Source organism: Peromyscus californicus, unplaced genomic scaffold, assembly GCF_007827085.1.
Source record: "Peromyscus californicus insignis strain IS unplaced genomic scaffold, ASM782708v3 Scaffold_15__1_contigs__length_86483966, whole genome shotgun sequence".
In the NCBI taxonomy this organism is placed as follows: Eukaryota; Metazoa; Chordata; class Mammalia; order Rodentia; family Cricetidae; genus Peromyscus; species Peromyscus californicus.
Window position 1 is genome coordinate 10,524,032 of NW_026294447.1, and position 22,415 is coordinate 10,546,446.

General features: G+C 39.5%; 1 protein-coding gene and 1 pseudogene across 4 annotated transcripts in view; one reads left to right on the top strand and one right to left on the bottom strand.

Moving 5' to 3' along the window:
• Dock4 (dedicator of cytokinesis 4) overlaps window positions 1–22,415 on the top strand; it is a 430,242-nt gene that overhangs the window by 222,844 nt on the left and 184,983 nt on the right. For all 4 annotated transcript variants that reach the window (XM_052738384.1, XM_052738382.1, XM_052738383.1 and 1 more), the window contains exons 9-12: window positions 7,520–7,601; window positions 8,132–8,192; window positions 12,967–13,099; window positions 17,939–18,027. In XM_052738384.1, the coding sequence (XP_052594344.1) occupies window positions 7,520–7,601; window positions 8,132–8,192; window positions 12,967–13,099; window positions 17,939–18,027 (365 nt within the window). The remainder of the gene's footprint in view (window positions 1–7,519; window positions 7,602–8,131; window positions 8,193–12,966; window positions 13,100–17,938; window positions 18,028–22,415) is intronic.
• Window positions 16,823–17,492, bottom strand: LOC128110698 (selenoprotein K-like; annotated as a pseudogene).

Consider the following 22,415-nt stretch of genomic DNA (forward strand, 5'->3'; position numbering starts at 1 on the left):
AGGTGCTATGAAACAGTAGATATGCGATTGCTTATTTATCCCTGCAAGAGAGGTGGATTCCTCTTATCATAGAAATTTGTCATCCTAGAGAGTATTGTTTCATTTTTTAATTATAAAAAAAAATAACATGACGTAGTTTAAGAGCATGCTGAGAGGTAAAATTGATGGATTTTGGTAGTTAAAATTGCAGTAATCTTAGCTAGACTTTACAAATGCATCTTCTCATGTAGCATTCAGCTGGCTCCTTTACCTGACAAAGCCCCAGATTGTTTGGTCAGTCTCTCCATAGCAGGTATGTATTCAGTGAATCTAGCCTCGGCTGTTAACAAGAGTCTGCTTCTTTCTTAGTTAAAGGACTGGGCTATGCACAGTCTGTATCTAGGGTTCCCTTTTCCATTTCTTTTTAATCAAAAGAAATCATGATTGTAATGCTACTTTAGTTTTAAAATTAGCACACTAATGATCTTATCTAGTAAGACTTGCACAGAAAAGCCCTGTCGTTGGTGTTGGCCCTGTGCTTAGAGAAGAAAAGGAGAAAGTCTTTGTCCATAAGAACTTTGTAGCCTGTTTATGGCCACTTAAGACAGCCATGAAAGACAGTGATTGGGATGTGTTAAGACCTAGACTTTGGGGTCTAAAAGGGCTCCTTAATGGAGAAATGTTTTCAGGCATTCACTATAATAAGTAATAAATCATGATCTCCTAATTAGGAATTGGGCATTACAGGAGAAAGTAGTAACAAACCAGATAAGGGGATGCTAGATAAGAAGGCTAATGGCTCTCTTCTCCTTCCACTGTGCAGTCATTCTCTTGACATACAGTGTCTCCCATCCTTTATCTACCCATGAGAACCAAATGCCAAGGTCCAGAAGGTACCTTGGGGCTGCTTCCACGCCTCCTGTCCACTTTCCACAGCGACCTGAGGCAGCCGCGTTACCTCAGCCTGTCATGATGCTGTTTAAGCTTTTCCATTTCAAGTGCTCTTGTAACTCATTGAAGAAAAGGGTACTGTTATAGCTCTCTGCCTGGTATTGTGCTGGAGGAGGGTACTTTCTTCTCAATCTTTTGTTACAGATGAAAGATGAACTGAAGGGAGAGGAACTGGATGGTTTGGCACACACCTTTCATCCAGGCACTTGAAGGCAAAACGAAGTAGGAGAATCATGAATATGAGGCCCGTTTGGGTTGCATAGTTCTAAGACAGCATGGCAACATAATGTCTCAAAAATATGATGATGATGACGATGATGAATATTTAATCTATACATGGGAGATAGCCAGGGAATGAGCAACTCTCAGAGGTGGCCTTGAATTCCAGCTTACATAGCATTTTTAAAAACAAGCTGCATTTTAAGAGAAGTGACCAAACAAGGGAAGGTAGTGAGTTTCTAAGGGGCAACAATTTGCGGGATGGCAAAGGGTGGTTAATAAAGTGGTATGTGTGGCACGTCTGCTGCCGTGTCCAGGTCCACAAAGGCCCACAGTGGTCTTCATTGCTGAACACTGTTCTCCCAGGTAGAAGAGGAGGCTGGTACCTTTGGTCTTTATAAGTCAGTGTCCTGCTTTTAGGCGGATTGAGGAAGGGTAGAGCTTTCTGTATTTCCTGCTTCTTAACTGTCTTTATTGCAGCAAACCTTATGCCAGGTTGGAGTACTTAGTGTAGCATTTTGTAGTATTTTGGTATCTAATCTCTTCTAAATGATTTTTGGAAGCATTTTGCGCTGTTAGTCAAGAAGCATTGAGAAAAGGGGGAAGCCATTGAGATTCCCTCTCACTTACATTCTGTTGCTTTCTAGATGGAGGCTTTAAAGCCCATATGGTTGAGCTGTGCCATTACCCCTCTCAGGGCTTCCCCCATTTCTTCCTCAGCTTCTGGAGCCTCACCCCTCTGTCCTATAGAATAGGTATTAACTGTTACCGCCACACAACACAGCTAAACTTAAGACAAGTAGCTTTGCATTTTCTAAAATGCGATGTTGAGGATTGGTTTGGATTTGCTGTGGTTGGTTCTCATGAGTATAAAAGATTAGGACACCTCCTTTTGTCTTCCAATTAGCTCATAAAGACCTAGCCCTTTAAGTGTCTTCTCCATTGTACTATTGTTAACTTTGGGGAGTATACATAAGTTTCAAATGGTTTAACTTATCCAAAACTGCTTTAAAGTGTTCTTTGTAATTTTTTATAGGTTAATTAACACATGATCTTTTGTACCACTTGGTGCAAGACATTATATGTAAGATATTAGCCACTCCCTGTATTTGGAATAAAGTCCATGTTGTATAACTTTGACATGCATTAAATCCTCAGATCAGTTTGATTTTTATGAGAGAGAAGTGACACAGAGTAATAACATGAATGCATATTGGAGAATATAAAATCTTTCTATAAAACATAAATCTCTTTGAAATATAAGAGTATATGTCATATAAAAATATCCAAATCCCTGGCATTGATCATTAGAATCTGTAGTTGTCTTGCTCTTTGAACGGGGCCTTTTTTAAAGGAATATCCTACTGGGAGGGCTACTTAATGCTATTACTCCAAAGGAGCTTCGTGGATCTGGTCTGGTTGCCTCCTGGACCTCAGACACAGACTTTGTAACTGAAAGGTTCCTGATTCAGAGAGGTTGAGGAAAAGAGTGGGGGCAGAAGCATCCTGCTGAGAGGGGAAGAGGTGTCATAGTCACTTCAGGTCCTTAAGGTACTTCTCCTGGTGTTTTGTGTCACGGTAAGGACACCTCTACTAAACTGACTGTTGAAATGTACTTTTCATTTGTAGAGTTCTACTTAGGACCTCAGAATTCAGTAGCTCGCCTGAGCGGGCAATCATAGACATAACCTTCACAAACACAAGTTATTCCTTTTTTTTAGATTCATTCATTTTCAAGTATTTTTAAATTTTATTTAAACCTTTTAAAATAAACATGTTTAAATTTTTTCTTAAAAACATTTATTCCCTGTAACATGGTCTTACTCTTCTTTGTCCATTTTTTAATTTCTCTGTTCTGTCAAAGACAGGGTACCACTATGTGTATAAGCCAAGCCTCTCCAGTCAGATTCTGGATGTTGATAGGATGGCTCCATCCTTGACTACTCATACACCTTTGGGCAACTTGCCCCAGCTCTCTCATGTATCAGACAGGGATGATAATAGTTCTTACCCAGTAGGGCAGTTGTGGGAATTAAATGAGATCTTTGTAAAGCTTAAATTATAGAGTCTGGCACAAAGTACATAGTTTCCTTCATTACTTTTACCCAGGCACCCTGCCATGGATGATTATTTATATTCTTCTTTCATTGTCTTTTTTTTTCCCTCATAACATTGTTAGATGAAGGTAGGTTATAAATAATAATTATGATTTGTTCTTTATTTCCAAAGAGAATTAGTCAGTAGAATTTATAGTTGTGATTTATAATGCCTCACATATAGAACTCAGGCGATTCTAAATTTTCCTAGTTCTTCCTCTAGGAGAACGTGGCAGTAGTAAAGGAAGTCAAATAATGTTTGTTTTTTTTCTCTACTGATAATATATCAACTCTTATTTCCCAATGTTCCTGACAAATTCTTTTGTTTAATCTGTAAGAGGAAAGAATTAGAAAACGTCATGTCCCTGTAGGTTTTTTTGCTACTGAATTTTTTGTTTGTTTGTTTTAATCAGAATTTTTAAGATTTATTTATTTATTATGTATACAGTGTTCTGTCTACATATATGCCTGATCGCCAGAAGAGGGCACTAGATCTCGTTATAGATGATTGTGAGCCATCATGTGGTTGCTGGGAATTGAACTCAGGACCTCTGGAAGAACAGCCAGTGCTCTTAACCTCTGAGCCATCTCTCCAGCCCCCCTAAATTTTTTTGTATTATGTTTACTTTTTAAATACTGTACCACAGCACATTTTATTTCTCCTGTTTCATGTAATAAAGATGTGAAATATATGAGGGGAAGGTGAAATGATCTATAATTCAGAGCTACCATGTGCTCATTAGGTGAGGCACCATTGATTGAAAAGTTGTTGGGAAATTCTGTACGTCTTCCAGGCTAAACTTACTTTTCAGGCCTCATGGGGAAAGGGAATGTTGAGAGGGTATTGTAGCGTTCCAGATATTTGAAATTCTTTGTTTTCAGTTTTGTTTTCCCTCACAAGATTGTTTAGTCTAGTCAAGGACTGCCCAAGTCATTGGCAGAAGCTGAAGATGTCAGTGTTGCCAATTACAAACCTATATTCTAGTTGCTCATAGTATAAGACAGACCCACAAACTTCTGATGCAGAAAGGAATAGAAATTACATGATGAGCCATGCACATCTTCTAATAAAACACTTGTAAGTTTATAAAATACTAATTATTTCTCTGTCACACTCACTAGAGGATTGCAGGAAAAGCTAACCTAAAGTCGAAGGCTAGAAACACATGTGTGTGGCCACTAGCCTGTACATGCAACTGTCCTGAGACCACCAAATGTGCTAAAATGAACTAGCTTTGGCTTGTTTGGTTTCTCTCCTGGCTCAGAAAACATATGTTATGATATTCTATAAATGTGAGAGGGGAGAATTATAGTTCAAAGATTCTAAAGTGTATTGCTGAAGGCCATTTTTTTTCCTAAAACAATTTGCTGAATAAGTAGTTGTGGTATCACTAAAGCTGAAAGAAACTGATTTTGTAAACCAACACCATGTCACCAAATGAACAGACTGTTTTTTATTGGACATGGAGATTTTCTGTCTGGTTTTTAATAAATTGCAAATGACTTATTGCTTCATAGTACCCATTTTGAACCTATTTTTATCCTCCCCTCTAAGGCATGCTTAAGCTAAAGGATACATTGCTGGCTTAGTATGTGTTGATGTTCTTTCTGGAACAGGATATGATATAGTATAATACTTGCATAATCAGAATTCTGTCTAGACGAGTAAAATTAAAATAGTGACAGAGCAAAAAGGATCTCTTTCTGAAACAGAATTCTTTAGAAGATGTTTTTATCCAAATATTGATGAAACTTGCAGATAATGAATAGTTTTTTTAACAGTATTAAAGTTGGGGTTTTAATATGTAAAATGTCTGATAGTTTTTTGCATATTAGATTTATTGATATACATCATCTTCAGAAGAAAAATCATAATATATAGTGCAAAATTTTCTGAAGTGTTTTAGTGAAGAGAAGAAGGAGCCTCACACTGAAGCCCATTCACAATATGACCTGGGGCACACTGTCTAGGATACGGACCAGGGGAATGTACTCACACGGCTTGTGTTGTCTGCTAAGGTGTAACTAGTAACTGCACATTAGTGATGGATCAGTAAGAAGCTAAGCAACACCATCATTTGAACCTTAAGACTGCTTAAACCTTAGCAGTTTTGACTAAATAAAATCATGTTCTTCAATCCTTGAGAAGTTTTGTCTTTGTTTAATAGAATTTATGTCCCGGGTCATATTTTCCGTTGAGAAAAACAAAGTTGTGAGGGAGCAAATTTCAACTAAAAACTGTTTTGTAGCCCACTACTCAAGATCAGTGCTTCCTTCATCTCTGCGGGCACTGGGAAGGTATGGTAAAAGTTAGTCTGAACCTTGGGGTCCAGTGTGACAGTGAGTGCCACATGATGATCCCAGATACACAGGTGACTGTGCCCTCTCCATTTTGGATTTTTGAGGCAGGGGCTTGTTATGTAGCCCTGGCTATCCTGCATCCCAGGCTGGCCTCAAATTCATGGTGATCCTCTGGCCTCAGCCTCACAAGTGCTCACCACCATAATTGTTTATTTTTTCCATATTAATGAAATACTTTCTCAATATTTGTATAGAATCGAAAATAATTTAACTCTAACTTTCGAATGAGGAGTGAAGATTCTCAACAAACACAACAGATAGGGCTCTTAGTCACATTAGTTCTTTGATACTGGACAAAACTTTTTTTCTTAGTGTGCCCATCAGTTAAATAGGCAGCATGTTAGTACATTCTTCTTGAGAGCATGAGGTGTATAATATGAGTCAGTCCATACGAAGTTATTAGCAGAATGCTTGTTAAATGATGAGTTCCTCAAAGGAGTGACCATTAATATGACTATTTAAGTGCAGTTCCCTTGTTGTGAAATGAATCTGTATGGACTTCCTTTGATCATATCTTAAGTTTGAAATAACAATGAATTTTCTTGCATTATTAAGAGAGCTTATAGCCTTTATATATACATATACATATATATACACATACATACATATATATGTATGTATATAGTGGATGAGCACTGGACGAGACTTATTTCACTTTGCATCATCAGTTGTTCTTCCCGGCCTGCATTTCAGACTCCCATGGCAACTGTCATTTCAGTTGAAGAAGCTTGCAGCAATTTATCATCTCCCCATTCATGCTGTGTCGACCACCTGCTCTTAGAAGAAGCTTGACTAAGAGGGATGGAAATGGCCCCATGGAAATGTGTACTGATTGCCCTTACTCATACATGAGGTCAGGATTAGGCATACTATAAGAAAATGATGAGGTTAGCCAGGCAGTTGAATCTGTTAAATGTATCCATCTAGATATATATCACAAAAGAGAATAGAAGTGTTGCAAGACCATTGTAAATTGAAACCCATATCCTCCCTTAGAGATCTGTTTATGGTTCTCATTTCCCCCTTGCAGTATTTGGATAGTAGAGCCATTATTTAAGGCAAGGATACGGTGATGAATATAATGTGCAAACCTGATGGGCTATAAGCCTTGTGCTAATGTTAAGCGCCCGTTTCCATGCTTCTTCACTAAGCTAAACCTGCAGTAGCCAAGGCCACATCATGTGACCGTTTCCCATTCAGTGGATATTGGTTTTGTGTTCTCTGCCTGGGGCATCCAGTTATTTGATTCTTCCATCAGATTTTGAAATTCAGTGGGGGACTTAAAACTAGAGATTGTGGATGTATGAATAGTTCTTAGGTGGATAATCTTTTTAATTTTTGACCATAAATAAATTATCATACATAACCTTTAATATGTATGGCATCCACAAACATTTATGGTCTTAAATTACTGGCTGGGTTACAGAGTGAGTCATTTGTGTTTGCTATAAACCTAGGTGACAGTGTATTATCAAATATAGGCTCTGTTGGTAGATCAAAGTTAATTCAAGTTTCATGAATTGAAACTTCCATTTGTGTTTTGAAGAATAGACATAGAAGACCATGAACTACAAAGCCATTGTGCCCTTAATTTAAATTAAGCAATATGATGTAAATCACTAAAGCATCTCGGATCTAAACACAGGAAGGATTGCCCTCTCTCATGTCATGCATGTCTTCTACTGTTTGGAATAATAGCAGTGATAGTACTGACAGGGAAACAGCCCATGACTGGAAAACTTACTTTTTTGCATATGCATTTATACCGTTACTGCTTTGCCAGGTCTACCAGAAATGAAGCAAATGTTTGTCGTATTCGGTGCACTCCAATGTTGAGCTTTCAGATGAAGAACAGTTAGAAAAAGATAAATATGAAATAATTTCCTAAGTATTCAACTATCTTTCCCTTACAGTGAGAGATTTTTCTTGCGACTGAATAGAAATGGGCTTCCCAAAGCCCCGGATAAGCCCGAACGGCACTGCTCTCTCTTCGTGGTAAGTGCACCTTGTGTTTATGGCTTACGAGAATTAAGTTATTGAAAGTCAAAATCATAAACTCTGTTTAAATGTCTTAAATCACTCACAGAGTGCAGCAGCTCTAATTCTGATTGTCATTAATCACAGTTGACTTGCTTCCTTTACTGTGTTTTTTTACTCTGTTTAACACACCCATTAGAGTACTGATGACTCTGGGAAACTCTTGCAAAAGCATAGTGGTGACTGGGCCTAGCATGGCACAAGCCATCTATCCATGCTTCTTAAGTGCTTAAAGAATGAATGAGTATGAGACTTGATCAACAATGCTGTAACAGTGGTCTTTATTCATAAGTGTTTCTTTTACCTGGACTAATCAGCAGTAGGGACATGTTTAGACCTGGGTTTGAACAGTGTCCTCCTGCCCTAAGCATTCCATTACAGATGTCTATGTGTATCTTCATTCTTGTTTGCAAGAGAACTCACAAAGCTCTTTGAGTATTGCTGCACAGAATAGAATTTTAAAATAACCAGCCTTTGTTTCTCACTAGGATTTAGGTAGCAGTGACCTCAGGAAGGACATCTACATCACTGTGCACATTATCCGAATTGGTAAGTTCAGTACTTGTGACTGCTGGGAGCAAGACCCAAGGGGTCTCTATGTGGCTTGGTATAGCTTTATGTCTAGAACTGAATTTTAATCCAAGAAGCTAAGAGGTTAGGAATTACTCTCTAAGGCTTCCTTGATCTCACCCGCCCACCAAATAGAATTTTTATCTTTTTCAATACAAATTGTTAAATACTTTATTGTGTTTTACTGCCCCCAATATTTGATTGAAACATGTATTTTTCTTTCAATCCCAGTCTGTAATACTAGAAAAATCACTTTTTAGGAGCTAAGTTTTTTCCAAGCTTATGAAATCTGTGTAGCAACTAGCATTGTCTCAACCACAGAGCACTATGGAATGTTGTTATGGAATATTATATGAGAAAGGGGTTTTGAGATGGTAGAAACTATATGTTTTTTAGTTCATGTAATATCATCAGCTTATTCAAGGATCTGAGAAACCCAACAGGGAGAAATGAATATGCCTGTCTAACGGTGTCAACTCTTACTTTCTCAAATTTGATCTGATCATGAAAACATTTAAAGAATGTATTTATACATGTCTTACAGAACAATATTTGGTAGAGATGGGATACTCTCCTTCATTTTTCTACATGAAACTCTTCTAAAAGCAGGCATTTCCCAGCATAGCACCTCACGAAGCGAGTGGTGTAGATGGCATGGCTTTTCTATTTATGCCATCTCCCCGACACCAGGAATCTGTCCCCAGCTTTCTGGCTCTGAGAACATTCTAGACAGTACATGCCAGTTTGGTGTGGTAGGATAACTATCATCAAAGCTTGAGTCCCTGTGGTGCATGGTCGTCATTTACAGAGTCATTGTTGAGGATGTCACCCACTTTGGTACTGTAATATCCCGGGGCGGCCTTCCAAATACAGAGTATTTTGTTAACAATTGTCTTCCCCCCCCCCTCACAATATTTTCACGATCATAAGTCATCAAAATAAATGTTGAAGTAGGAACTACTACCTATCCCTACTCCCTATCGGTCAAATAAATCCTTGCAAAACAGTAGTTATTGGTTCCGTAGTTAGAAACTGATCAGAAATGAAACTAAAGTAAAGCACTCGAGAAGGGTTAAGACTTATCTGCCTGTGTTCTTGATGCAGGGAAATTAAGGAGAAGATTATTATCTGTCAAGGACAGACGCTTCTTGCTTTTTATAGAATATCACTTGTACCTGCTTTACTAGGAAAAGGGCACAGTGACCCTCACTGGCTGCCAAAAGCAAAAGCAGTAACGCCTCAGTTCTGGGAATATATAGCCAGGTCCTTGATTTGGAAAGAAGAGGAGGGGCGTGAAAAGAGGAGTTAGTTCTTGAACCTCTGCTCATCCCAGAATACTAGGTTCTACCAACCTCTCTGCTTCCTTTTTGGTGCTTCGATGGTTGCTCAGGATTTTATTGCCCTCCACTCTTTCTTCCAATTTAGAGGATTTCTCTGGAAACCAACCAGAACTGAATTGTTATCATCAGTCTTACAGTTGAGATCTCCAAGACTGGCATCAGATCTTTCTGATATTGTGATTGCCCCAAAGCTCTGTGTACCCACAGAGCCAGAAAAGAGAACCTCAAACTGCGTCCAAGGACTAGAGAGGCAAAGCCAACTGTAGCAAATCAGTGCAGGGTCTTCAAAAGCTCACTGCAAGGTCTTCCCTAATGAGAGCAGGGCTCCTCAGTCTCACTCCTCTACAGCATTTGCTTCATATTCTATAGTGGAAGTGCTTCATATTCTAGAGGAAGAGGGATAGTGAAAAAGGAAGACTGACTGATAAACACCAAATTGGATAATGACATCTTTTTCCGCCCTATTTAATATTAGGCTAGAGAGTGCCAGATACATCCGGATACACTGTAGAGTGCTGCTCAGATGCAAAATAAAATATGGACCTGTTGTGGTTCTATAGACGAATTTACCAATTTCCATCTATGTTAACTCTATTAACTCTATTTCAGCTCCAGCATGCTCTCTTTTTATAGCCTACAAAAATAATGATTGCTAGTTAAATACTAATAAGAAGCAATGTGCCCATAGCATGAATTAAGATGCTCAACAAGGGCTGGAGAGGTGACTCAGTTAAGAGCACTTAACTTCCAGAGGACCTGGATTTGATTCCCAGCACTCACTCACATGGTAGCTCAGAGCTGTTTATAACTCCAGTTCCAAGAGATCCAATGCCCTCTTCTGGCCTCTGAGAGCATTGCACACATGTAGTATAGGGAGGCATGCCAGTAAAACACCCACATGCATAAATAAAATTTTAAAAAGAACTTGAAAATTTTAAATGAATTAAAACTTTATAACTGTCAGAACCACCCCAGGAATATTGGAACAGGACTGAGTTGGAAAGCACTTGTGTCCCAAGGCAGGGACATATGCATTTGATCATTTGAACATGCTAAGTTCAGAGTCTCCGATCTGACTCCTTCCAGATGTGAATCTTTATGTTTTTTGATTTTGAGAAAGGATCTTGCTGGACAGCCCAATGTTGCTTGAGTTTTCCTGCCTGGCTCAGGGTCAGGGCAAATCTCTCTCACCTGCCAGTCCCACAGCCGCTCAGACCCGACCAAGTAAACACAGACACTTATATTGGTTACAAACTGTATGGCCGTGGCAGGCTTCTTGCTAACTGTTCTTTCAGCTTAAATTAATCCATTTTTATAAATCTATACCTTGCCACATGGCTCGTGGCTTACCGGCATCTTCACATGCTGTTTCTCATCTTGGCGGCTGGCAGTGTCTCTCTGACTCAGCCTTCCACTTCCCAGCTTTATTCTCCTCCTTGTCCCGCCTACACTTCCTGCCTAGCCAATGGCCAATCAGTGTTTTAATTATTGACTAATCAGCAACACATTTGACATACAGAACATCCCACAGCACTTCCCCCATTTTTTTTTTTCAAAAAGGAAGGTTTTAACCTTAACAAAGTAAAATTACATATAATTTGGGAATTTGGGCGTAGCTTCTCTTACTACTTCCTGCTGGAGGGGGGCGCTGTATCTTATGGGGAAACAAAGAAAATTTTAGGATTATGGAATAGTCCATGAGGCTGTATCGTCTGAGCCAGTTGCCTTCAAACCGTTCTGGATGTTGGATCATCTGGGCCATGGTGTCATCGGAGACTTTTCAGGGAGTCTTGGGTGGTCAAACCTGATGTGTCTTAATCTTGAACAAATCCATAGCCTCTGGCTTTCTGTGGGAACAAAAGAGACTCTTTTCCAAAGCAACATATCCTTATATCCAAATTTTGAAGTCATGGTATCTTTAAAATATACATATTGGTTTAACTCAACATCTTTTATGATCAAATGTTTTTCTGCAGTTAAAAATCCCAAAGACAACACAATCCAGATTCTCTGTGTAATATTCATCTTTACGTGGCTTATTTTTTATATTAATTTTACTGTCTCTTTAAAGACTTTACTTTTTCAAACTATGTATTTGTTTATATAACTGTATATATTACCTTTTTTTTTGTCTCTTTCAAGCCTACGTATATTTTCCACACATTGTAAACTATTATATCTGAATCTGTCTTATTGTGAAGCTATTGCTTTAAACTGCAGCAGCTGTGACTGTTGGCTCTGCCCACCTCAGCTTCCCAACATTGCTACGTTTACCACCAGCTCTGGGAGCTATCGTGGGTCTATGCTTTTATCCAAGCAGCATGTAGACCAGAAACCTCTTTTTTTTTTTGTTTTGTACTAGCAAAGTCTAAATCCACCATGCAGCTTAATGTGCCACTTGCAGAGGCCTCATTCCCACCAAACTGCAGGTCGAGCACACACTAGGAACCCACCAGTAGCTCAAACTGGCAGCTGCCGCTCATTTGAGAGAGACAATCAGGAAGCTGTGTTTAGCTCCATTTTAGAATCTTTTCTCAGGTTTTAGGTGGAAACTCTTGCCACCACATTGGACGCCAATTGTTGCTTGAGTTTTCCTGCCTGGCTCAGGGTCAGGGCAAATCTCTCTCACCTGCCAGTCCCACAGCCGCTCAGACCCGACCAAGTAAACACAGAGACTTATATTGGTTACAAACTGTATGGCCATGGCAGGCTTCTTGCTAACTGTTCTTTCAGCTTAAATTAATCCATTTTTATAAATCTATACCTTGCCACATGGCTCGTGGCTTACCGGCATCTTCACATGCTGTTTCTCATCTTGGCGGCTGGCAGTGTCTCTCTGACTCAGCCTTCCACTTCCCAGCTTTATTCTCCTCCTTGTCCCGCCTACACTTCCTGCCTAGCCAATGGCCAATCAGTGTTTTAATTATTGACTAATCAGCAACACATTTGACATACAGAACATCCCACAGCAGCCCAAGGTGGCATTACTCTCAGAAGCTCGTCTCAGCCCTCCAGGTACTGAGGTTACAGTCATGACCCAGGACAGCTGACAAAAGTTGAAATTTTTGAAATGTTTTTTTAATATACTATTTTTAAGGTCAAAAATGAAATGGGTACGATGACTATCTTTAATGATTTATACCTTATGGGATGTTTTCATAAGTCCCAAAGCAAGATGCTTCCCAATCTTTGGGTTTTTACATGTTTCTTGTGTTCTGTTCATGCTCAGAGTTTAAGCCTCAAGGTCACTAGACAGGAGTCCTTATTTGAAGTGAAGTCTGCTATTGCCCTGAAGGCATTCGCTTGTCAGCACCTTGTTCCATTGCATATGGCCTGTCTTGTACCGGTGTCTGTATCTAGCTTGCATTTAATCGCATGTCTTCATGGGTCATGATTACTTATTAACTGGACAGGTCGGATGGGAGCCGGAGAAAAGAAGAATGCCTGCAGTGTTCAGTATCGGCGACCTTTTGGCTGTGCAGTTCTTAGCATCGCAGACCTCCTAACGGGAGAGACGAAGGATGACCTTGTCCTCAAAGTATACATGTAAGAAAGAGGCATGTGGTGGGCTTGGCATGGTTGCTGGGTGCCTAAGAATCCTGCCTTGGTGGATGTACTTTTGATGGATAATTGAATGATAGGAGAAAAGATGGGTTTGGGTCATTTGTCAAAACCCTTACAATCTGTGGATCTGCTGCAAATGAATCCAGGAGTCACTGCCATTTGGGGGAACTATGAAGTGGGATATATCAATGAACGCAGCTTATTGGTTTAGGTGGACCATCTACATAGATAGAGATCTCCTTTAGTTCATAAACAACATAGCAGCATTCCTTACCTCTATACAATTCATTTGTTCTTCAAAAGTGAAAATCTACTGTTTTGAAATATAAGGAAATTAGAATCAAGAGAGGGAGCATGGGTGGTTGCCCTCCTGCTTTGTGTGGTAAAGGACTGGAGCTGCTTCAGTAACAGACCCTGAGGAACTTGGCTTATGCAGCAGAGTTTATCATCTTCCAGTTAGTTCTGGAGGACAGACATCTGAGGTCAAGGTATGGTGAGTTTACTTCCTTCAGGGTAAGGACTGTGCAGACATCTGTTCCATGCCTCTCTCCTGGCATGGATACCTCTTGAGACATCATTCTAACATCTTCCTTCATCTTCATATGACACATTCCCTGGGTGCATAATCTTTGTGTCTATTTCTCTTTTTGTATGGACACAATAATGTTGGATTGAAGCTTACTCCAATGACCTCAGTATGACTTGATTACCTCTTCCCAAATAAGGTCACATTCCAAGATCCTGGGGTTTGAGATTTCAGTGTTGCACTGGAGTGGGTCTCAGTTTATTTAAACCTCTAATACTCCTAAGAAGATCATGTGGTCTAGTCTAGATTTTAAGTTAAATGATGTCTAAGTTGATAATGTAAACATGTGTTTACATCAGCCCACCCTGACACCTCCATACAGGCTTGACAGATAAGATCTGATGGACAGTGTCATGATCAGGTAGACACAGTAGAGCATCCACTTTGGGGTTCAAGGACTACATTGTGGGCCAGTTTCATGAGCAAATTTGTGATACTACTTATAGCATGTAACAGTAGGTGTTTTCTTTCTGTGGAATGGAGGTTTTGGTGGGGGAGGGATAGTACAACTGGCCCTTTGCCAATGTTTGGTCATGAAATTGCTTTGTGGTCACAGCTGCAGGGGTTCATGGATTTATCTACTTTTCTACCCTGTGGGGCTTCCACAGCACATTCAATAATTAGTTGACAAACAGATTAGGTTATCTGTAGCCTCTGGTTTTGTACCAGAGATATTTTTTTCTCTTTCTAAGTGGGTTAAACCTATGACCTTCATTTTAAACTTGAAAATGGTGGGTAATAGAATTTGTTATTCTTTTTTCTCATGGCAGCCCTCATTATTAATGGTTGTTATTAAATCCATTGTGATATTTGTCCTGAATGCTACTCATAGTCATAAAATATGGCTTAGTTGAGACCACTGTGACTAATGACAGCCCTTTTTCCTTGGGTTGTAGACTGTCCTGGTCAGGGTTCTGTTGCTGCAAAGAGACGCCATGACCATGGCAACTCTTATAAAGGAGAACATTTAATTGAGGCTAGCTACCGTTCAGAGGTTTAATCTATTATCATCATTGCGGAAACTGTAGAGGTGTGCAGATGACATGATACTGGAGAAGCTGCTGAGAGTTCTACGTCTTGATTCACAGGCAGTAGTAGGAAAGACTGTGTCACACTAGGTATAGCATATGAGACCTCAAAGCCTGTCTCCACAGTGACACACTTCCTCCAACAAGTCCACACCTACTCTAACAAGGCCACACCTCCTAATAGTGCCACTGCCTATGGGCCACACATTCAAACACATGAGTCTATGGGGGCCATTCCTATTCAAACCACTATATATGTCTGTGCACAGGACTCTGTTCAGCATTTACATTCTCACAGCACACCCATGAAGCAGATGCTGTTCGATCAGTTCACACAGAAGGAGACTGAGACTTAAGTACCTTGTCACCCAGGTACGAAAGAAGGGAATCAAAGTATGTCTGACTCTGTGGCCTGAGCCCTCAGTTCATCCACTTCTTTTTTCTTGGATGTTATTTCACACCACTGTCTAGTAATGTGAGCATGATAGAACACGCGTTACTGAAGAAAACCAAAACTCTTTGCAAACATAATCTCATTGTTTTTAACCATACCATAGTCTTTCCAGGTATGGTGACAAGTGTGTTTATCTCACCACTGGGAAGACTGAGGGGCTGACAGTGACAGGAGTCACCCCTGATTATGCAACCAGCTGAAAAAGACCATTATACAAATAAACTGTAATTTTCTTATTGTCTTCTTTTTCTTAAGAATCAAATTATGTTCTTGGTTATTCTTTCTACTGTCAACTCAGCCAATTATGAAACAGTTCCAAGAGAATAATGCTAACCACTGAACACTGTCTCTGGCAGCAGGAAGGAAGCAGCCTTGGGATTGCTTGAGCAAAAGGCTCATTGGAATTTATTTGGAAGAAATTCTATTTGTTTAAGTGACCGAATCCTTACCTGCATCTGTGATTCAAAAAAAGTAACAAATACCTTGTCTGAAGCTGGAAGATATTTCAGTCACTTGCTTTAGGACTTTTGATATTACTTGGAGATTTTTTTAGGTCAAACTATGATTTCCAGGGTCTATCAGGAAGCAAACCATCTTCCTTTCTTCCCCACTGGGCAGAAATAAGAAAATTGGAGGTGAAATGGACTAAATAGAATTTTATTGCTCATAGCTAGGTGGGTGGAATGGTTTTCCATCTAGATTTTATAGTCTTCTGAGAGCCAAGGCTCAGTTTGGTATTCCACTGCTAGCTATCCTGAAAATAACCCCCATCATATTTATCTTGGGAGACCCATGATGATATGTACATATGTAAGCTAATAATGGTGAATTATATACCTCAGACATGCTCATTACAAAAATGATTGATGCTGTAGAATATTGGTGTTGGGTTGATAGTATATGGAGTCTCGATAACCAAGACCAAGAAGGGGGCATTTGTAGCTCATAAAAGATAATATAATTATATGTACATCTGGATGAGGAAGTTCTTTTTAACCTCATTAGAGCAGTTGTTGCAATACAGATGAATATCAGACACAAATGTTTGTTAGCCATTAGGAGTTACTAATCAGTGAGATAACCAACCACCATCTATCCATCCATGCATCCATCCATGCATCCATCAATCCATCTACCCATCAATGCATCCATCTATGCAACTGGTAGTTTTAAGGCTTTACTATGTTCAAAGTATTCAATGGTACTCAGATAACAACCATCATATATCCAGTCCTTAAGAACCCTGATAGTCCACCATGTAAAGGTAGCATGAGCTAGTGAGTAACAAGAACTAAAATCACGGGCTGGAACTATATAGCATGGTGGTAGATCACTTGCCTAGCATATATGAGGCTCTGGGTTCAATCCCCAGCACTGACAAAAAAAAAAAAAAGGACCAAAAGCAAAGAGGCAGAGACATGTCTGAAGGTAAAATGACAGAGTGATGTCTTTGAGACATGAAAAATCTAAAAGTATTTTGCATTGCCCTCTGATCAATCTTGGCAGGCTTTCACTGGTGTAAGTTTTGTTAGCATTGATTTTGTTTCACTTAATTGGTTGCATTTTGACTTTAGTCAGACCTGGTCATGTTATAGAAGGCAGAAATTTTCTTTTTCTTTTTTTTTTTTTTAAATACATATCCTTTATTTCTTCCAGATCAGAGACTTGGGGTTTAATCATATAAAGATGAAGAATCAAGTTTTACAACCTAGAAATATTTACTTATTAAAACTATATTAATACTTTAGTAAACTATACAAAAAAAATAAGGAGACAAACATGTACATTTATCTAACTGCATGTCAGTCAGGCCAGATCCTGCAGAGGGAATTCCCAGCATGACCTCATTTATCTGTGAGGACACAGAGCAGTCCTTGTTTAGACATGCACCATCTTGTCCTGCATAAGCCGCTCTTCACTTCCTCTTGATGGTTTCCTTCTACACATGTGCATGTCTAGTTGTCTGCTCTGAAGAGCAGATGTTTACCTTCCTCATCCGCCAGCCATTGGAGGAGGGCTGGAGCCTTGAAGATGACTGATTCGACCCGTTCTTCTTCGTGGAGGGTTTCCTGGTGGCCCTCTTCCATCATCATATCTGGAATCAGATGAGCTTCCATACATAGCCTCTTCTTTTTTTCACATCTTGTTGAAGCAGAGTTTTGAAAAAAAAAAAACCCACAAATTCTGCTATTCCCCAGAAGAAATCTGTTATAAAAGACAATCTCCATGGGGACTGATTCCGGCTGTCCAATACTTGTCCATTCGAGATGTAAACCATCTTCCCTCCGGCCGGCCGCTTCCAAACGACTGGGCTGGCAGAAATTTTCTAATGAGAACCTTTATTTATTGAGCATCTACTGTATGCCAGGCAATACTTAATTAAGCCCATGTTTATTTAATATTCTAATATGTTAACTACACAGGTTTAACAGATAAAGAAAGCAAGCTGCAAGAAGGTGATCAACTTGCCCCCAAACATAACTCATTTAATAGTGAAAGTTTGAATCTCAGTTATCAAAATCTTAGTCTTCAACAGCTTCCACTCAATGGATTGAGGTAGATTGTCAGCTACTGCCAAATTGAGCATTTCTGCCTGGGCTGGGACAAGCATGCTAAGTATGCCTCATAGCCAGGCATGGGGGACTCTAAGGAGAAAAGCATGTTCTAGCGGTTATAGCCAAGAGAGGAGTGTGCCGTCACACCTGGGACTTGAACTTGTGTTAGCGACTAACCAAACGGTTGTGTTTTCTTAGGTGTAATACAGAGAGTGAGTGGTATCAAATCCACGAGAACATCATCAAAAAGCTGAATGCCCGATACAATTTGACTGGCTCCAATGCAGGTGGGTGTGTACAGCTGGCTGTCCTGCCCTACACTTTTCACGTCAGACCCGCTGTTCATGTGTGTTAGATGGAAATGGTCAGCTCTTTGGGAGTTTTGTTCGTTTTTGTTCTTTGCTGTTTAGAAACACTCAGTACATTGCTCAGCATTTCTCTAGATGGTAATAGTCTTGCAAATATAATTCCTTATATAAAACCAAATTTCCCACTCTCACTTGAAACAGTAGAGGATCTGACTTTGTTCTGTGCTGCCATGTCTTGAGGCCTTCAAGTTTTTACTGTAAAGTAAAAACTAAGCAATAAACATGGTTGAGTTTTTGATTGGTAAGTGGAGACCTGACAGTATGGTTTAATAGAAAACATTCGTCACTATCTGTTAATGAACAAATAAATAATGTCATCGTATAGGGTAACAAGCATACAGTTTCACATTGAAGTGGGATGCAGAGGGGAGTGATGCTGGCTGTAATGTCACATAGAGAAAATGTATGCATGCTTATTTACAGACTGCAATAATTAGATGCCACCATGAATTATACGGTGCATAGTCTTATCTGAGTAGCAATGTGTCATAGACTGCATCATATCTTATAGGTTATGGCTATATATAGGTAATCTAGGCTAATTATTGGTTGATCCCTTTGAAACCACTTCCTATTATACTCTAGACTTTACTTCTAAGTTACCTGGTTCCATTTTTTTTAAACACACATCCTTATTTAACTCCTAAAGAGGCTGGGTGTTTTATTCTTTGTTCTTTGTATTAATACTGTTGTCTTACTGATAGGTTGCGTCTTTGAGAAATACTCCACCTCTCCTATACTTCAATTCTTCCATCTTTTCCCTGTAGCTTTGCTAGCTAACACCTCTTTTTGATTACTTGGAATTTAACTGTTGTTGTCCTTGTGACTACATCTGTTAATTCCAGAAGGAAGGGCTGCACACTTGACCTGCTGGGTCAGAGCTCCGTGTGTTTCATGTCCTTTATCAACATTTCTGACTAACCTGATTGCTTCATCTTCCTAGACCCTTAAATGAGACTCTACCAGAAAATGAGACACAAACCAACTTAGTCCTGAGCCTTCCCTTTTCTATTAATAATTACTATACTGTGAAAACAAACAAACAAAAAAACCGTAGTTGCTACGAACTTTGTGGAAAATGAAAGGCTCCATTGTAACATACTACCTCGTATAAAGACCTTATCTCTGTGGGGAGAGCCATCCCATTTGGTTATCCACTAGGATACATGAGTTCCTTAGCATCTGGGCACATGCTGGTTATGCCTGGTTTCTGCTGTAAAGCCCTGCTGACTCTCCTGTCCTTAGGATATCCAACTTCCCATGCTTCTCTTTCAAGTCTGCATTCCATCCAGGTCTTACACTGCCAGCATCTGGATGACTTGGACACCTCTTATCACTGCCTGATCCCTTCTGGCTCTTTCAACCCAAGACCCGCCCAGCTCCAAGCCTCATCAATGTGCAGTACTTTAACATAGTAAAAGATCACAACACACCTTCTAAAACAAAGACCTTCACACTTTCCCGCCAAGTACTTCCCTTCAGTTTTGATGAGTCATCATTCCTGTCACCTTGATCTGTCTGTGTCTTCTCCCTGAGGAGAGGGAGTTAGAAGCCCAGGAAGGCATTTGGGCTTCATTCAACTTCATTACTGAATTGGAGGCACTCTAGTGACTTTCTTAAAAATAGTAAAGAAAACAAGAGTACCAGAAATTCAAGTGGAGAGTTGGGGTGTGGAGTGTTGAGCTGTCACAATGATTAGAAGATGCCTTCTACTGTTTTCTCCAGGGATCACAGAATCATTGATTAAATAGGACCACTGACACCAAATGATTTCAGGAGAAATTGAGTCACTCTATGAAAGGGCTGCTGTTTTTTCTGTTATCACCCCTTCTTTTCCTTGGTCATTGGTACTGGAAAAAAAAAAGGGGGAAGATTTATTTTAATTTTCTTTTGAAAGAATTCTACCAGCTAATTGCAGGCCTTTGGTTCCACTGACGCCCTCCTGGATGGTGGGTCTGTGATCTTGTCTGTATAATAGGGAAAGGGGTAAATCTAGACACCTGGCATTTTCCTTCTAACCTAAGAACTTGCTGGAAGGAAGATTCACCGCTGTGTCTGTTGCATTAAAAAAGTGGGAGAAAACAGTGAGTGATCCATTTAACTTTTTTTTTTTTTTTTGGTTTTTCAAGACAGGGTTTCTCTGTGTAGCTTTGCGCCTTTCCTGGAACTCACTTGGTAGTCCAGGCTGGCCTCGAACTCACAGAGATCCGCCTGGCTCTGCCTCCCGAGTGCTGGGATTAAAGGCGTGCGCCACCACCGCCCGGCTGATCCATTTAACTTTTAAAGATTAAAAAAAAAATCACTGAATTAATATAACTCTGTAATTAGGTTAAGTAATTTGAAATTTTAATAGTTGTGTTACATGGGACTTTTAAAATGTATAAATAGAAGGACCATTGAAAACATTTGAAATTCTAAAAATATTCATTAAAAATAAGTCACATTTGAGTTTGTTGAGCAGAAATGATTATTATAAACATCATTTCGGGTAGATGGCAGTTGAAATCTAGGAATGTAGAATTAGACTGAGTCAACGTTATTTACTTAGGCAAATTCAGTGGCAGGACCTAAGTCTATAAAAAAAAGTCACTGATAGGACTGGTGAGACAGGTCCATGGGAAAGAACTTGCTGCTAAGCCCGATGGTCTGAGTTAGAGCCTCAAAGACCACATAGTAGAAGGAAAGAATAACTCCTGCAAGTTGTCCTGTGACCGCCACATGTGTGCACATCTCCACATACACACACACAGAAATGTGAAACACACTGAGTGTCGTTCAGTATATATTAACAGAAAATTCAAAATGTTTTCATATCATCTTTGTATGTATGATGTATTCTAGTTTGCACACATGGCTTATAAACAAAAGAAATCCTATTTGCTAACCAGGTAAGTTTCTAGAGTCTGCACTTTTGCCTTAGTAAGATGAGTATATACCGCTCACTCGTCCAACTGTTCATTTTAATCCCCATGAGATTTCACAGGAATGGCCACATAAGGAGCCTCCTCCATAGAGAGAGCAGTTTGGCACTATGCAGGCTGTTACAGTATTCCTTAGTTGCAGTTGCAAAGAGACTTCTGTAGTATTTGATTGTGTTGACAGTCCTATCTGTGCACACCAGTGTAATCATTTATTTTAGTATCATGCAAGTGATCTGGTACCCAAGGATTTTATCAGTGCCCCTGGCTGTTGCAAGTTGAATTTATAAACTGCTTTCTCAAAGTGCTAAGACAGAAGTAGCACCTTATGGCACCACCTATTGGCTAGAAAGATAGTGTGGTACTGTTCTTGTTTATTTTTGGAATTTCCTAATTAGAAGCCCATGTTGTCTCTTTTATGTTTTTGAAGTTTATTTTGTGGTCAGTTATTCAATTAAAAAGTACCGAGTCATGCAAATACTTACTCATTTCCCATAGCATTTTTTTTACTACATTTTGCTATATTCACATTATTTGTATTCCCCAAATTTCAGTATGTGTGCATGTGTACACAGTCACTTGACTCAGTATTACTGAGTGGCTAGAATTCTTAACATTGGTCTCTTTGCTCCTTTGTGCATGTTGGTACATATGTACATCTCGGCACCTATACACACACACTTGTGTAGATATGTACACTGTGTATCATACATGCATATATGTATTTCTTTCTTTTTAACTACCTAAGAGCAAACTGCTGACTCAGTTCTTCTTTACTCCAAACCACCATATCCAGTGTAAAATATCAAAATCAGGAACTCAACATTGTTATAATAATATTTCTGATATGTAGACCTTATTAAATGTTTGACAGTGTTCTCAATGTCCTCTGTAATACAAGAAAACACAGGCTATATCATGTGTGGTTGTCATATCTCTTCTGCTCCCTTTTTCCTTTTAGTTTTCCTTTATATAGTTCAAAATATAATACTAAAGAGGCTGGAGAGGTGTTTTAATGGTTAAGAGCACTCACTCGTGTCCCAGGTTCACTTCCTAGCACATGGCAGCTCACAACCCCTCTAACTCCAATTCCAAGGGATCTAGTGCCCTCTTCTGGCTTCAGTAGACACCAGGCATACATGTGGTACACATACATATATGCAGGCAAAAGATCACTCATATATATTTAAAAATTTTTAAATGTATTAAAATACACTCTAAGATATTTTTATTAATTAAACTTATCATTTATTATACATCCCGACCAGTTTCCCCTCCCTTCTCCCCTCCCATACCCTCGCATACTCTCTCTAACTCCCCTACCACATTCCACTCCTCTATTTCTGTTCAGAAAGGGGCAGGTCTCCTATGGGCATCAACAAAGCATGG